This window comes from Centroberyx affinis, unplaced genomic scaffold (assembly GCF_046629955.1).
Source record: "Centroberyx affinis isolate AG114_WGS23_722 - 3 ecotype Tasmania unplaced genomic scaffold, CSIRO-AGI_Caff_v1 ptg006247l_1, whole genome shotgun sequence".
NCBI lineage: Eukaryota > Metazoa > Chordata > Actinopteri > Beryciformes > Berycidae > Centroberyx > Centroberyx affinis.
In genome coordinates, this window is record NW_027283179.1 from 393667 (window position 1) to 411129 (window position 17463).

The following is a 17463-nucleotide window of genomic DNA, read 5'->3' on the forward strand; positions in this document are numbered from 1 at the left end:
TTTTTTTATGATAGTTTGTACAATAGAGATAGACATGAAAGATTAGGAGAGAGCGGGGAATGACATGCTGAGCCGCCAGGACGCCCCAGGAAGGAGCATTTTTACATTTTAAGTTGTCATATAAAGTCCCGGCAGTCGAGAAATCGTGTATTCCCAATAGGAAACGGTAGCAAAAGACACTCTAATGGGACAAAACCTGCACATGCTGATGAAGGCTCTGGGAAACGCTGGCTGTGTTTAGACTGCCTACCTTTATACATTTTAAATTACCTAAGATCAAAGTAATTTAAATCGGCAAGGGATTTGCCACCCCAATGTACTCGTCCAGTCGCCCAGCCTTAATTGAAACCAATCCCGTTTCCCCAAGAGCGCAAAGAAAACTCGGCCGTCTTTTTAGTCCGGGACGACTAAAGTGAACACAAAGGATTTGAGTAAATAATTAACCTCAGTGTGTGTGAGTGTGACTGTAAGCAGACAGCTGGTCCACTAACTGTGTTAACCCCGACAGGCTTGTGTCTCCACTCTCTGGACCTCCATCACTCTCCACTGGGAGAAACTGAGGTTAGGTTCCCCCTCCCACCTCCTCCTCCTATTCCACAAGGAAGTGATTTTTCTTTGATTCGATATCAGGAAATCGTTTTGGCTGCGAGTGCAACCAATTTGTATCTCACAATGATTCACCTTTTTCCTGATTGTTTTGTTTCCTTCCCATCTTTTTTTGCTTGTTCATTTTGAATCTAGTCCCGTCCCCCCTCCCCTCATCTCCCCTCCTCCCAGTCTCCTCCTCCTCCTCCTCCTCCTCTCTCCCCCTCTTTATCTCTCTGTCCTCTCTACTCCCCTTTCTCTTCACCCTCCTCTTTCTCCCTCTGTCTTTTCCTATTCCCCTCTGTTCCCCTCTCCTCTTCCTTCCCTCTTCTTCTTTCTTATCTTGGTTCCTACTCGGGTCTGGAAAATGTATACGGTGAAAGAAGTTGGTTACTTCCAAGTCTTGATAAGATTAGTAATTACACAAAGCACGGAAATATACTGTCGTACTGTCCCGACATACATTCCACTGCACATTTGCAGTGGTTTCAGACCCCTGTCATATCACATATTCTGATATTTGTTGCTGTGAAGAATAATCTTCATCTACTGAGTGATGTAGCATAGATTGTAGGGGTAAAATGACAATCTGCGCAAATCATATTGAACTCCAAAATCTTCAAATCAAATCAAGGAAGTAAGGACTGGGAAAAATATGGAATTTTGTAATTGAAACCGGTAGGATTCCTATCCGATACTCACTCCTCCCTTTCCTCTTCTCTACACTCCCCCTCTTCCCCCTACTCTCTCTTCTCTCTATCGCTGCTTCACTCCTCCTCTCTCCTTCCTGAACCCCCCCCCCCCTCCCCTTCACCTCCCTACTCTGCCCCCCCCTCCCCCCTCCTTCCTTTCCACATGGGCTCCACACTCAGCCTGGTTTGAATCAGAGTTCAGAGGTGAGCTGTGGTCTCCCTCCTCCTGACTGCACGTGGTGGAGATTCATCGTACGGCTGATTGGGATCGAATTACAACCCACCATAATCACTTCCCGTTTCCCCTCTTCCTCTTCCTCATTGTCAGTCACTCGCTTCACCAGATCAATGGCACACAATGCTGCTGTGGTGGAGTCTTGCGGTCGCACACGCACTGCGCACATGGGTGAAGATGATTGAGGCTCAATCCCAAGCTTGAAAAAAGATCTTTGAATTATTTACATGTGTGTTTGTGTGTGTGTGTCCCTGCCAGGTGGCTGCCACCCTCAACAACCTGGCTGTGCTGTATGGGAAGAGGGGGAAGTACAAGGAAGCGGAGCCTCTGTGCAAGAGAGCGCTGGAGATCAGAGAAAAGGTGGGTCAAAGGTCGCAGAAAGAAAAGAAAAACTTGCACTCAGCCATACTTGGTGAACAAATTGTAAGGAATTTACGCGATTTGTTTCCACTAGTCAGCCTAAGAGGATGTTTCATGCTCCAAAAACAATTTCTACTTCCACTCCAGAGCTGGCAGATGTCAACTACGGAGCATTTTGTTTTCCCTTCAGTACACTTAACGACTTGGTCCTCACATCTCAGGCACTTTCTGTGTCCCACATGGGTGCAAAGGCAGTCAAACACAAGCAAACGTACATACAAGATGCCGCTCATTACCTCCTGCTTTTGAATGCAGCAGAATGAAATACAAACACTTTATCCTGCCATGGCAAAGCACTAAAATAAAGTGAAATGTTTTGCTGCACCAGACTGTAATTCTCTCAAAACCAGTATGTTTTAAGCTGTTGAGGCCTTAATCAGTGGCTCTAACTCACAGACCGAAGGCCAATAAAATGGATTTCAGATTGTTTAGAATTAAAGTAATGAAGACAGAACTGCTACTTGTACCACAGAAAATACAAATGTAAGGATGTTTTCTCTGTATTTTGTTATTGATTACTTGGGTCCAATATGTGGTCTCCCGTTTTGTCCATTAGCATACTGAACGCCCAAGGTAGCAGATAACCCTTTTTCCTCAGCTCCTTTTCTAAGTTTTAAATAGTCAGACTTAATGACTTTTTCAACTTAATGTGTTCCCCCCAGGCTCATTCCCCTTTCCCCAATCTCCCAGTTGCTTTCTATTGTTCAAAGAAGCGGTGTGGCTTTGGAGAGCCTGAAATCCTCAGAGGTTTTCATTATTTTGCCTCACCTCTAATTTGCCGCTTATAAAGGCACTGCTCAGCAATCCTGAAAGTGCAGAAGAGTCTCTTTTTATTTATCATTCTGTGTCTGTCCTCGGCTCTTCCCTTTGAGTGAGCCCTCCTTCACTCTGCCTCTCGCTCTCCTCGGAGAATGAGACGTCAGCTCGGGTTTAGCTGAGCCGTTTCATTTTTTTTATGCTCCTTAAACTCAGATGATAACGCTCTCGCTTAAACTGGGAGATTTGCCACTGAGTGTTCCTGGACAGGCGAGGGGGAGGGAGGGGGATTGGGGGGGGGAGGGGGGGGGTGCAGAGTTGCTGAATCAGAAGAATATGTTTTTCCCCGCAGTTTCGCCTTTTTATAGAAAGCTCTTCTCCCTGAGTTTGGTAGGTGGGAGATGGCAGGGAGGACGGGAAAGGGGGGAATGAAAGGTATACGCGCATCTCTGTTATTTCTACAAAGTGCTGCTGAAGCATTTAAGTGTTTAGAGTTTATTTGGGTAAATAAAAGTTTGAAAACATGAAGAAGAGAGTGGGCAGGTTGTACAAGTGAGATAAAAATCAAACGGAGGGCTTATAAAAACATCTCAGCTTTGAATAACGATATATATCGTCTGCACAGAATCTACTGATTCTCTGCTTTATTTCTCCTGCACCCATTAAAACAGTGTTTCATCTAAACGGTGCTTCATGGGCAGCAGGGTGGCCTGATGATAACTGGAAGGTCACAGGTTTGATCTGTACAACAGCCAAAGTGTCTTTGAGCAAGAAACTGAAACCCTACCTGCTGCTGGCTGACCGTTTACACTGACCTGTCTAGTGAAACGTCGACATGTACGTTTGTCACAGAGCGATACACAAACAAACAAATTCCTGAATTGCCCTAAAATTCCAAAATTCCCTAAAAATTGCTGGGGAGAAACATGCTTTCAGTTAGCCTGGCTCCTGACTCCTGAATCGCATCCCACCCACTTTTCAGATTTTGTCGAGCGAATCAGAGAGTCTGGTGTTTCCCTCGTCTACGGCTTGTTCTCGCTCAGAGAAACAATTGAGCCAATCAGCGCCTTTGTGGGCGGGACTAAAGTTTGTTTCGTTCATGCAACGGTTTTTCATTGGCGTTTCGGCAGAATAGATTTGTTGAAATTACCCCCTTAACCAACATGTTGTCTTTGCAAAATCAATATTTTTGTCACATTCGACTGACATTTTTGGTAAAGTTATTAAAACTAAGTGGCTGCAGCATCAGTGTGACCCCCCCCCCCCCCCCCCCCACAGAGAAAACGGCTAACAAGGAGGAAGTCTCTCTCAGGCTGAATAATAGAGTGGATATCAGGCTCGGTTTCAGTCAGTATGCACAGACGCATCTTTTCCTTTATTTAGTTTATTCTATATGAGGATAGTGCTTCTTCACAGCTTCCCAGAAACAGCCACGGACTGCAGCACCTTTGGCTTTTGAAGCCAACCTGCCCATCAATAAACACCGATCAATACCTCACCCACCCAGACCTTGGGGCGTTGTGTGTGGCTTACGGCAATCCTTTCCCAACTAATGATGTTCACGGGCAAGCTGTCAGGTCTGTTCTGCTGCTGCTGCTGCTGCTGCTGCTGAGGAGGAGGAGGAGGAGTGGGAGGCTGAGGAAGAGCGGATAGGTGGCACAGCACACGTAGCTTTACATCATCCTCCGGATCATAGACACAGGAGCTGTCAGTTTCTGACAGGGAAGGACATGATCCACTAACACTCAGGATGGGTTTTGATCTCAGACCTCGCTCAGCCATATATTGCACTAAGGTGAAGGGAGAAATCCCTGGAGAGCAGACAGTGAGATACTCTGAGTCTTTTTTATTTCCAACCCCTTGTCACTCAATGCTGTTTTTCTCCCTCAATTTTTCTCTCCGCTTCTATTCTTCACATCTGTCTCTTTCCCCCACTGTTTTAATGAGGTGGTTTCTCGATAAGCAGGAGTCAGCAGACAGCACAAAACTCGCTCTGTCTATTTCTCTCTCTCTCTCTGTCTATCTCTCTTCTTCTTCCCCCTCTATCTGACTGTCTTCTCTTTCTCTTTCTGCCTGCTTTCTCCCTCCTCTCTATCTGCCTATTCTCTCTCTCCATCCTCTCTTTCTCTTTCCTATGTCTCGCTTTTTCTCTTCCCCTTTGTTTTCCCCATCATTCTCTCTCTGTCTGTCTGTCTTTTCTGCTCCCACTCAATCCATCTTCTCCACCCTCTCTGCATGTCTTTCCTTTTTTATGTTTATCTTCCTGCCCATCTTCTCTTCCTCCCCCTTGCTCTCAGATTTTTTTCCCTCCTCTGCTTTTTCTCAGTCTTTTTCTCTTCCTATCTCTGTATTCTCTCTCTTATTCTTTGCCCCTCCCGCTCTCTCTCTCTCTCCTCCGTCTCTCTCTCTTTGTCAGTCAGTCAGACTCGATCACTCAGATATAACCCTTGCTGCAGTTCTCTAGGCTTAGCCACTCAGTGTCTAATGATCCTGCCCCTGCATCTCTTTAACGCTCACTACACTACACTCTAATGGCTTTAAGCTCTCTCAGCACACAGGAAAAGCTTCCACCGCTCTCATATCCAGATTCATGGAAACACGTCCACTTTTTTAAAGTTTTTTTATGGCATTTCTGCTTCATTTGCTTCATTTGGCTGCTTGCAGAGACAGATGATGGTGTGCCCCACCCCACTTTTGTTGTTTGATAAATTTCTTGCCACCTCTTGCTTCGACTGCAACCCGTCAAGCGTGGCTGGTTGACTGGTGCTGTGCTGCTGTGTTTGTTTACTGTATTCAGCCTTTATTTAATCAAGCAGGTCTATAGTCCAGACATTTGGCACAGGTCAAAAGCCTTCATGATGATCCTGTGTTGCCCAAAAGGCAATATTTCCAGTCTTAATGTTCCTGTGCTCTCTGTTTTAACCCCAAAAGCCGAGCCAGGCAGAGGGGTTGCAAATTAGCCTTGGCTTGAAACCCACATGCATGGCATTTTTTTTGTATTTTCTATACAAAACAATGTTTAATGTGTTTGTCCCTGTTAGATAAACAACTAAATTAAATTTTATGGTCCTGCAGTGGCGCTTTAGGCATAAGTGTGCATTTACGTTACGTGTTTACACTCCTATCCAGAGTGACTTACAATGAGTGCAGCAGTAGAATAAGCTTAAATTCTTAGAGCATCAACATTACAAGCAACCAGTGGTAAGCAGGGCAAGGGTCAAAGGTCACAGCGCCCTGACACAAGATGTAACAAATATTCCTGTATCCCTAGAATGATCACGTGTTAGCTTATGAGTTTATCAATGATCCCCGTTAGCCAACGCACAGGTGACAGGCTTGTCTTCCTGGGGTCCACACAAAAAAATAAATTACAGATAAGACAGTTAAAACGTGGGCATTAAATAAAACAAACCTATTACAGCAAAAATAAATTAAAACAGAAAGATAAAACAAGGTTTAAAACGGCAAGAACATGATGATGGCCATCAGTTAAAAAGCCAAAACTCAACAAAGTGACATAGAAGGAATATAGAATAATACAGTATAGGACAAATTGAAAACAAATGCACAAAAAGACAACACTGATTTTACAAATAAATGAACATGGTAGGAATGATGAGAAATAAGAGCCAGGCAGGAAACTAACTTCAAATCCAAGGTTTACTAGCCAGTTACACTGTTTACCAGACAAATTTTGACTTTTTTTTTTGGAATGGAAAAGAACCCCAAAACAATGATTGGTTACCAGCTACAGCCAAAGCTTTACCAGCATTTGGCTTCTGGCTGGTGGTTATCTGCCACCCTGAATAAGAGCCGTCCACCAAATGGCATGTGCTAGACAGGAGCTGAGGTCTAAGATCTGTGTTTTGTTTGAAGTAGCGGGTGTTGTTTTAACCCCCCCCCCCCTCCTCTCTCTGTCCCACCCCAGGTGCTGGGGAAGGACCACCCGGATGTGGCCAAGCAGCTGAACAACCTGGCCCTGCTGTGTCAGAACCAGGGCAAGTACGAGGAGGTGGAGTACTACTACATGAGAGCGCTGGAGATCTACCAGACCAAACTGGGCCCCGACGACCCCAACGTGGCCAAGACCAAAAACAACCTGGTGAGAGGCTGGGGGGGTGGGGGGGGTAAAGTCAGTCTATGTACGTAATCAGGAATAGACATTTCACTAGATTGCTACAGTTCAGGCTCAAGTGTAAAAACATGTTTACTTTTCAGAATATGAATGGGGGCCACAGAAGAGAGAATGTAAATAGGAGTCAAATAGCCCCGTGCTGCTAGTGCTGACACCTCTCACACAGATGCAGCAGTTTCTACAAAAGTTTTCTGTGTGATTTTAATACTGTTTATGCTGTGCATTCATTCTGCTGGCTTCATCAGATTAAAGTGGTGCAAGGAAGAAACACAAATCGGACTGAATCTGAATTATTATGCAAAAAAAGAAACTATTTTGCACAGGGTTAAAATGATAATCTCAATCACTTTTCTAGCTGTTGTGACCACAAGTATTAGTTTTTTGTTTGAAAGACAAAATTATATTACTGCAGTTTTGGCATCTTATATTATTATCTTATGTTGTTATTATTATGATTATTATGATTATTATGATTATTATGATGATGATTATTATTATTATTATTATTATTATTATTATTATTATTATTATTTTGGCATCTTATATGAACATATGAACTGTTTTCAACCACAGTAGACATTGTAAATTAAATGTTTCAGTATTGCTGATATGTGTGTTCTACAGATGTTAATTATGGAAAATAAACTTAGAATATACAGTTACACTCGATAAACGTGCAGCCCTAATTTTGCGTAGTCGATCCCCTGAGAGTTTAACAACCCTGGAAAGGACAGGAAAGAAAAGCATTGGAAACCCTGGCTTTGCTTGGGAATGATTATTTCCCGTGTCACGATGACTCTTAACATTTGTTTCTCTGGGCTCTGCTAGGCGTCCTGCTACTTGAAGCAGGGCAAGTTCAAGCAGGCTGAGACTCTGTATAAAGAAATCCTCACCCGCGCTCACGAGAGGGAGTTCGGCTCTGTCGACGGTAAGATGAAGCAAACGTGACTGAATGAGTATACACACACACACACACACACTCTACATTTTTACATTTTACACACTGTAGCTGGCACTCTTATCCAGGGTGGCTTACAGTCAGTCCAACACACACATATTCCTACACTTTCCCTTTGCCCAATATTGCTTGATGTAAAGGTTAATATTTCCAGGCTGCTGTTATCGTCTTGGTGGAGGATACAGGGACTTTTCAGCTGAATACTCCTTCAGAACCAGAGCGACGACTTGCTGTCTGTCTGGATGAATGTTATTCTGTCTGTCAGTATCGGGTCAGCTGACCGCGTGTCTGTTTCTCTGCAGATGAGAACAAACCAATATGGATGCATGCAGAGGAGAGAGAGGAACAAAGCAAGGTGAGTGACTGCAGTGCTCTATGAAACCTGTCCATTTTTTTCAAATACTGTTTTATTATGGACATTAATTTTTATTTGTCTGACAATCTGTGTCTGCCTATCCATTTATAACTTTTGTATTTTATTTGTGTTTTTGCACCCAAAAATATTAGAATCCCAAAATGTCTTCATTAATATTATGAGAGTAATAAGAGTAACCAATTTTGTTGTCCTACTGTTTTTTCACTTTCCCCCAGACCTTATCATTCCATTGTATTCCATGTTGATGTCAGAATATTTTTTTTTTTACTCCATTTTTTTAAGATTCTGTGTGCTATTTCCACCAAACGGAAAGCATAGAGCCCGACAATCAACCTGCAGTCCCCTTGTCTATGTGTTTATATGAAGCGATACCATTTATTGTCCTAAGGGAAAGGGAAATTTAGTTTGCAAGGTTTTTTCAGCTCAGAAACCCTCCTGTGTGCATCATAGCGTCATAACAACAGTGGACAACATGCAACACATTCACTGGTTTAGTGATGCCAACTCAGGAAAAAGAGATGTGTACTGTGTAGCAAACTTGGCAGCAGGCGGCAGATAACATAATTATTCACAACATTTACAGTTCTAGGATCTTTTTCAAGGTGGAATAGGAAAGATTGACTTCTACAAAGACTTGGATTAGCAGATTAAGTCTCAGTAATAGCCATCCACTGCTGATGGTGTGACTACCCGACTTTCCCAACTAGGAGTAAGAGTTTTTTTAGTCACGGTTTAAAAGGCTTATTGGTTTAGTTGTGCAGGGCGAAGGAATCCTGACCCGGCTGTAATCCCACCGCTAAACACCCTTTCATGTTATCTTTGATGGTATTAAAAAGTGTGCCGTTTTGAAATGGGGGTAATTTACATCTCTGAATGTCATTTCACATAAATGATTTTTCTCTTGTAGGGGAAGCAGAAGGATGGCTCACCATTTGGAGAATATGGAGGCTGGTACAAAGCCTGTAAAGTAGACAGGTGAGTTTCTTTAAAGCCTTCTAGAAGAGACAGCAGTTTGGGCAGTGGCAATATGGGCTGTGCTCCCAGCAGTAGAGGCAAAATCTATTCAGATGTTTCCTTGCATCAAGATCTTCCTACATGATTAAAGGAACAATGCTGAGGCAACTCCAGGGGCACTGTTTCCAATCTGAGTTGCCCAAAAAGTTGCCCCATATCTAATCTCCTCTGCCTTTGGACTACATCTTAGACAATGTTGTCATTATTTTCTTATGACCTTATCTGCATGCCAGAGGCGAAAAGTATTCACAAAAGGTTTTAAAATATTTTGTGTCCAGAGATTAAGACTCTGTCCTCTCTGCTGGTCTGGGATCAAATCCTGACAGAAGCTTCACTCCTGTGTCTTGTCAAATTTATTTATAAGCACTTTTTTACAAAGCAAGACACAGCAGAACGCACACAAAAATTTGGTTAAGAATGAGAGGAAAAACCTGTCGTGTGTTGCCCCACTCTATCTCCCTCTGTCTCAAAGAAAAATACTTTGAGGAACTGTATGTACTGTATATATAGATCAGATTTTATATGATATGTTCAGTAGCTAGAAGAAGCGGTACTATCTGAACTGTATTTCAGATATATTCAGTTAGTATTGCTTCTTCCAGATACTGAAAACATTATTCCTTCTCCATCATGAACGTTCCCACTTCTTTGCCCCCGCAGCCCCACAGTGACCACCACCCTGAAGAACCTGGGCGCCCTCTACAGGCGGCAGGGCAAGTTCGAGGCGGCCGAGACTCTGGAGGAAGCTGCCATGCGTTCCAGAAAACAGGTGTGGTCGCTGGGCGGTGCGACTGGTAATACCAGAGAATTCCTAGCCGGGGTTTGGATGTCACCGTTCATGTTAGAACTGTAGAGATCGGAGGAGATGGTTTTTGATCATGTGTACAGCTGTGTGACTGTGGAGAAAGCCGTGCAAGATGATTGTCACCCAACCCACCCAATTTACTGTTATTTATATGATTATTCTCATAATTTTTTCAACTCTCATTACCAGACTCGCTTTATTCTCCCCATTAAATGACACCAAGGTGGCATAGTGAGTCAGGAGGCTACTCTACAACTAGTCTGCATGTTCTACTAAAGGAAAAGTCCACCCTAAAACACTGTTAAAAACAGCTATTGGCAATGTACCTTGGATTTTGTTGTTGACGTTTTTCATGTGGATCTGAGGATGGATTTTTCCTGTAAGCAAGGCACTGAATCTTTACCTATTAGGCAGCTGACCCTATAAATTCCCTTCGGCGATCTGTGGAGTATTACAGAAAAGTGTCTTTAGTTTCCAAACCTCAGATGTGGATCAGTGCAGCATTCTGGGAAGAGTAAGTGGTGGAAAACCCGCACGCTGCCATAAAATTTAGGATGAGAGGAAACACTCAGCATGCTGGATAGAGCCTGGAGAGGAGCTTTTTAATTTCTGCCTCTGGTGCTGTGTTGCTTATGAAACTTAATGGGGTTTCCTGCGGAGATAAGGGGCGGGAGGAGCCGTAAAGCCCCCCAGCGTTTATCTGCATTAGTGCTGCCCGCATTTACAGCTGAGTATCTCTTGGTTATGAAGTAACGTGTCACACTGCAGCAAGAATTAAAACAATAGTAGCTCCTGTGGCACTACAGTTATATCTGTAGGGACTAGTCACATAAATATTGGTAGTAAATCAAATCATCAAATAATAAATAAGTCATCTATTTTTTGTCAGTTGTCATTTGTGGTACACTGGCTGTGAGACTAGTATTACTGGTTAAACCAAGCAGAACCTGCTGGCTCTGGATACTACAGATAATCACAGCTTTTCCACTGTCACCTACAGAGTCAAATGGCAGGGAAATTTCTCTAAAATTTTTCTAGCTGTGTCATTTTTGCATTTTTTTTGGTACATAGTGCTCAAGTGTGTGACTTCAGTAAGCAAAAGTTGAAAAATGTGGTCGCACCGTGTAGAAGTGTGAGAGGTGTCAGCGTTTTCAAATACCTCTGGCTGCACTTTTGTATGAGGAGGAGGGCTTGTGTTAGCAGTTCTGTTTTGGCATTCAAAACCTATATCAGCCAGGAAAACCAAAACATTGTTGTTGTTTATTGATCTGCCTGGTTAAAGGTGTAATGAATATTCAGAGATTGGTTAATATAAGGAGTGTGTGTTTGCGAAATAAGAGCCATCCAGACTCCGACAACATCGCGGTTCTACGGTTCGTTGAACTGCCTCTGTCTGTATTTTTCCCTTCTTGAATAATTTATTCTTCAGGCAGAGTCTTAGGAAACAGTCTGTGCGTCAGTCTGCACTGTGGTGTAAAAGTATCACTGGTCTTGCTTTAATTATGCCACAGGCGGCTTGACTTTGCCAGCTTATTGCTGAAAGGGAATACCACTGAATTTTAGCTTTTTAATTAAGCAGATAAACTTAAATTCAATCTTATATAACCATATTCTCATTAATTTAGAAAAGCAGCCATATTTTCAGATAGATGACTTATTATGGGTTTTGAGTGTTTCACAGGCCCTGAGGTTATGAAACTTACTCAGCCTATAAATGATCACGTAAACCTTCAGGTCACGTAAAGAAACATGAAAAATCACCAAAATCTGAGTTAGTATTTTTTCTCAACAAGGCAGCGTTGTGAAACTCCTTTGTCTTAGTATTCAGAGTGATACACTGCTGAATGACGCACATATTCTGTCTCAGCATGAGGCACGTTTGTGTGATGTAAAACATTGTACACGCCCACAAAATGAGTCTCCCGTTCACCATCAATGGAGCAGAACAAGAAGGGACAAGAATCAACATGCTCTCTGTGACAGGAAGCAACAGGGGTTTATGGGAAATGTAGTCTTAATTTTGAGAGACAAAAGGCTACACACAGCACCTTCAAAGAAACAATGAATTTGCCAAATTTGTATTTGCATTGACTTTTTTGAATTGTTACTTACTGCCATCTACTGTAGTGTGTGTGTGTGTGTGTGTGTGTGTGTGTGTGTGTCTGTCTGTCTGTTCCAAGATTCAGTGCAGCAGGTGGTTGAAGTCTGGAGCTTTAGTATTAATTGGATTGGTTGAATCGTACTTATTACTGTCCACCATATATTGTGTGTGTGTGTGTGTGTGGACACAGTGCACAAGCAGCAGGTGGCAGAGTCCTCGGCTTTTGCTTTAATTGGATTGATTGATCGAATTGGCACTTATTGCTGTCTTCTGTATATTTGTGTGTGTGTGTGTGTGTGTGTGTGTCAGGGTCTGGACACGGTGCATAAGCAGCGGGTGGCGGAGGTCCTGAGCGAGCCGGAGGCCCGGGAGAAGCAGCGAAGCCGCGAGAGCTTGACCTCCGACACGGTGAAATACGAGAGCGGGCCAGACGGCGGCGAGGAAGTGAGTATGAGCGTGGAGTGGAACGGGGTAAGTACAGTACACAGCCCTCCACACATACTGAGAGCCTTCAAACCAGGGAGACACACACACAACACACACAACACACATCCTGGAGCTTTCCAGACAGAAGCCACATAGGAAACAATCTGGGCCTCTAATCAGCATATTGGAATAGATGCACAAGGAGAGGAAAAGGATAAGTGATCCTTTGTAGCTCTATGACACTAATACTGCCAGGGTTAGGGGTTCAACTCCCACTGGGGGAGTTTGCCCTCATGGTCTTGTAAGACTTTGAATAAAAGTGTCCAACCAAGGACCATATGTGAAAATACAGCAGCAGGATACATACTTACATACTCTACCATATTTTTATTCACATATCTTGATTTTTTTAAATCTAAATCAACTCTAACATACATGGCTGTCTGGTCATGATTTTCACTATAATGTAGAGGACTTAAGCTTACCTATAGATCAAAATTTCTATTCCAATATACTTAATACAGGCCCTGATTTAATGCAAATCCTATCAAAATTCATTGCAGACCCTGTGTTAGGCAAACTACGTCTAAGTTGAAATCCTTCATCACCAATAAATAGTCAGATTTTAACCCAGCCAGTGTTCACTGGCTACTAAGATGTGGAAATGAGCAGTTTCAAAAATTTGACTAGCTGTCATTATACAGTATAGTTTATTGATTTAAATACTGAAAGTTACAGTGTTATTGTTCATCAGTGGCTTCTGTCAAGGAAGATACTCCAAGGCTGTTCCTCAATTCAGTAGCAGTCAGTTAAATCATCTAATTAATAAGTGTTCCCATGGGGACAGTTACCAGTGTAAACCTTGTTGGTAACTATTACAGACCTGTTAAAATGACTACACATCATTTTGTACTGTGGCACACTGATAATGCTGATTGACTGTCAGAATTAAGCCTTTACACAGTAGCTAATGCTTCTAGTAGCCTGATGCTGCTGATTGACTGATTAATGAGACCAAGTGAACAGCTGCTCTGCTGAAGCTTTCACTCGGCCGTATCTTAACTCTCTGACAGTTGGCGCCTGTGCTTCAGTCGGAGTGTCTTGCATTTAAATACTGTTCTGTTAGCAGCAAACACTATTTTCCACTTAACTCTCTTTCTGTAGAGCAACTGCAACTAACTCTGTCTTAATATATGCATTCAGTGCAGCAAAGCCTGCTGGTTATACTTGTAGAGCAGCACATGTTGACACCACCCACCTAACTCCCTGTGCAGCAGAGCCACATATCTAACACAGTCGGTACTTTCAAAGGTCTGGAGGATTTCTCTGGCCTCTAGTGATTGCAGTGGCAGAACTTGTAGATGTAGCATCGCTGTAGGCTGCTCACCTTTTTTATTTCTACAAGGCTGCTTCTATTCAGAGCTGGCCTGCTCCCATAGCAACAGTAGTCATAGCGCCCTGAACAACCAATCAGCATCTCCTCCTGTGGTCCCCTGCCTGCCATGCCTTGGGTTGTGGCTCTGGGAGGCTCGGCCCCAAACACATCGATATCTAAACACACTGCTGTGTGAGCCAGCTGTTAGCGTTCAGCCTCCTCAGACTGTCTCAGTATCACCAGCTGATCTCTGGACCTATTTATACTATCAAAGTCGCTTTTCTTGTTTTGGAAACAACTCTAGCTGGAAGTAAATTTGATTAGTAGCATAAATGAAACAAATCTGGTTTGGAATCTTGTTTTGCACTTGAATCTTGTTTGATGTAATGGTAAATAAAGTGATGGGTGAAATATCAGCCAGTGAGCACCATAAGGTCAACAACCACCTTAAACTCAAATAAACAAATGCCTGTCTGTCGAATTCAGTATTAATTTGATTTATTGTCTTGCAGCAGTCTAATATTACTTAATGTAATATATATTAACTTTTAATAAAAAGTAAATCAGCTTATCTTATCGTTGATTATTTGTATTGTATTGGTTCTTTCTGGGGATGCTAATAAAATTAATAATTTAGATTAAAAGATGGCCACCAGAGTTTAGATAGGATTTAGTTTGGTTTCTCCACCACATTCCTGCCTGTCAAGGAGCCAAAGCCAGATAAGAAACTAGATTTTGCCAAAACCATGTGACTTCCACTAGAGTGCTCTCCAAAGCAGGGTGTGAAAACTTTTTTCTTTTCACCAGTATAAATAAGTCTGACGACCACCATGACTCATCAGTCTGTTCTATCTGACTCAACATGGGCTCTGTACTGTACTCCTTCAGTGTCTTCTGGACACTTCCATGTGTGTGGTCTGTGTTTACTGTACTGTATGTAAATGCCTCTCCTTTCCATGTGTTTGTTGTGTGTAAAATTATAGCTTATAGTATGTGTGACCTGTACAGTGTAATGCTGCCTGAGAATGAGAAGTGTGTTGTTGTTTTTTTCTGATCCTTACTTCCTTCCTTTGCATGCTTGGTTGGCATGTGAGCAGCCAGAGTGGAGGGAAGCCTCTGTATAATGGATGTTTAGGAAAATATGGTGAAACAAGTTTTAGAAATGTGTGTGTTTGCTTATGCTAGATGTAATCTTTCTGACACCAGCCTCTGTGCTGTCATTGCTTATAAGGTGGAATACAGGATAATGGGGCAGTGTGGCCTGCTGATTAGAGAGACTGTCCTGTAGCTGAAAGGTCACAGGTTCAGTCCCTTCAACAGCCTGTCTGTCCATTAACAACCATGTTTCCAGCTGAAATGTTGTTGAGCAACACACTGAACCCCCCTTACTTACTTACTCACAGCAAGTCACTCTGGATGAGAGCGTCAGCTAAATTCCCAAAATGAAAAAAGGCTGAATGATGAATCATGATCACTAAAGAGCTTTTTCCTCATGCTCACATCCAAAGCAATTTAGAATGAGTGCAATAGCAGAATATACTTCAGTCCTAGATTACAGAGAGGAATGCAAGAGTCAGTATGAAATCATCAAGACAACAAATAAAACACATTTTAGTATTCAGCAACTGCCTGGCTGCTCTCATGCGTCTCCTACCTGCATCCCCCCCCCCCTCCCTGTGTGTATTGTGTGGTGGTCTAACTGAATTTAACCCTGTTCTACATGATGTAACTGTGCTAACAATGTTCCTTACACAGACACAGTATCTCTCCAACATGGTGTTCCCCTGTCCAGAAACACCACCTAGTGGCAAAGTCGATGAATTACACCTTATCCTGAAATTAGTTTATCAATTTATTCAGACAAAAGCCTTTAAAATTAGAGAAAAAAAAAAACTGACAACAAAAAAATAACCCTGTGATCTTCATATGATGTTTTTGCCATCTTTAGCCCGCTGGAAAATTTGGCTTCTGCTTTTACTAGTTCAGCAGTTAAATTCATATTTAGAACAAAATAAGACTTAAAAGGATGGCTGCTTTCCTGGCCAAGTGTCTGGTATTCTAGACCAAACTTAATAGCCACAGCCATAATTTTACCAGCATTTGGCTAGTTGCATGTGTTACTCTCCCACCCTGGTTGTAGCTTTTTGATTTTCACCCGGTCAAGTGAGGTGTTTCTATACCTGACTCAGGATCAGGCCACGGTGTTTCTGGACTCGGCTGATAACGCTGTTTGCTGCTCATCCTCCTCCCCGCCGCTCCTGTTTGTCTTCTCTCTGCCAAGTCTGTCGGTTTCCTCTTCAGTTTGTTTTGGCTTTCTGATTTCTGGAGCTTTTTTCTTAACGAGTCAGTGGGCGAGACTTAAGGCCATCTGGACTGGACTTTGGAAAATGGCTGGTGGCCGTGCAGAGGGGAACAGAACAGAATGGGCATTTTATAACAGGAACCGAAGTGGGTTAGAAGAGACAGACGAGGCCCGGCGGCTCTGTGTTGAAGTGTTATTGTAGCGTTCTGAGATCATTGACCTGTTTTTAGAGGAATTACAGAATATCAGTCTGCTGAATTCATTTGAGTTCATGTGTTTTTCTGACCCAGAATACAAATACATCACCCTCCTGTTCTGGCCAACAGAAATAAAAACAAAAGACATAAAATGATTATTTTAGCATGTGAGACAACTGAAGACAACTACTGTCTGTGTCAGAATAGCAGTCTACTCTTTTTGATCTTTTTTGATAGTTGAGGTATTTTAGCAGACTCAAATAATTTATATTTTGACAGTTTTTATTGCCTAAATGTATATGGCTTGCTTATCAGGGGTTTCCAGAGCAGCAGTGCTCTCGAAGATAAATCCATGCCACCTAGAAAACTGAAAAACAATGTCTGTCTATTCTGCGCTTACAAATTTGATATTTTAAGAGCATGTATAGACGATTGGGAAAAAAAAAAAAAAAAAAGTCTCCATGCCCTGCCTGTGGTTTTGTTGACGTGAGGCGGTCCTGTGTTTCTGCCTCAGCCTCCATTCTTTTCATTCCTCTGTGTGACGCTCTGTTGTTGTTGGATGTTTCTGTGACGCACGAGCCGATGGAGAAATACTGTCTCTGATCTGGGAAACCGGCTTGATGCGCTGACTGCTGTCTGACTCTTTCATTTCCCCCTTTTCCCCTCCTTTCTTCCTCTCCCTCCATTGGACTACACTCTTTCATCTTGTTTTTTTTTCTCCCCCCTCTTCTTCCTCCCTCTTTCGTTTTAACTCCTTTTTAACTTGGGCTATCCTTATCTCGCTGTCTTTCTTTTTTCCATTTTTCTCTCTTTCACTGTTTGTATTTCCTTCTCTCTCTCTCTCCTTCTCTCTCTCTCTCTCTCTCTCTCTCTCTCTCTCTCTCTCTCCTCCTGTCTGACCGGCAGGCATAACTCCAGATGCCTTGTAATGGTTCTAAAAACTTGTCTTCTGCATGACGGACGCCTCGCCTCGCCTCAGCCTCCCTTCAGCTTTGCAGTTTTCTTCAGCTCTGACTCCCTCTCTCTCTCCTCCTCCACCTCTGGGTTCTGGCGGGGGATTCTCCACGCCGGGCCGAACCAGAGCCA

At 42.8% G+C, this 17463-nt stretch overlaps 1 protein-coding gene across 7 annotated transcripts in view; it reads left to right on the forward strand.

The window, feature by feature from the left end:
• The window catches only part of klc1a (kinesin light chain 1a), a 57986-nt gene that overhangs the window by 23416 nt on the left and 17107 nt on the right, over positions 1–17463 (forward strand). For 4 of the 7 annotated variants that reach the window (XM_071512370.1, XM_071512366.1, XM_071512371.1 and 1 more), the window contains exons 7-13: positions 1771–1872; positions 6617–6790; positions 7652–7751; positions 8084–8136; positions 9065–9132; positions 9832–9940; positions 12387–12548. In XM_071512370.1, coding sequence (XP_071368471.1) covers positions 1771–1872; positions 6617–6790; positions 7652–7751; positions 8084–8136; positions 9065–9132; positions 9832–9940; positions 12387–12548 — 768 coding nt within the window. Of the gene's footprint in view, positions 1–1770; positions 1873–6616; positions 6791–7651; positions 7752–8083; positions 8137–9064; positions 9133–9831; positions 9941–11047; positions 11057–12386; positions 12549–17463 lie in introns of all 7 variants that reach the window. The other 3 variants (XM_071512368.1, XM_071512372.1, XM_071512369.1) reach the window with 2 other exon arrangements.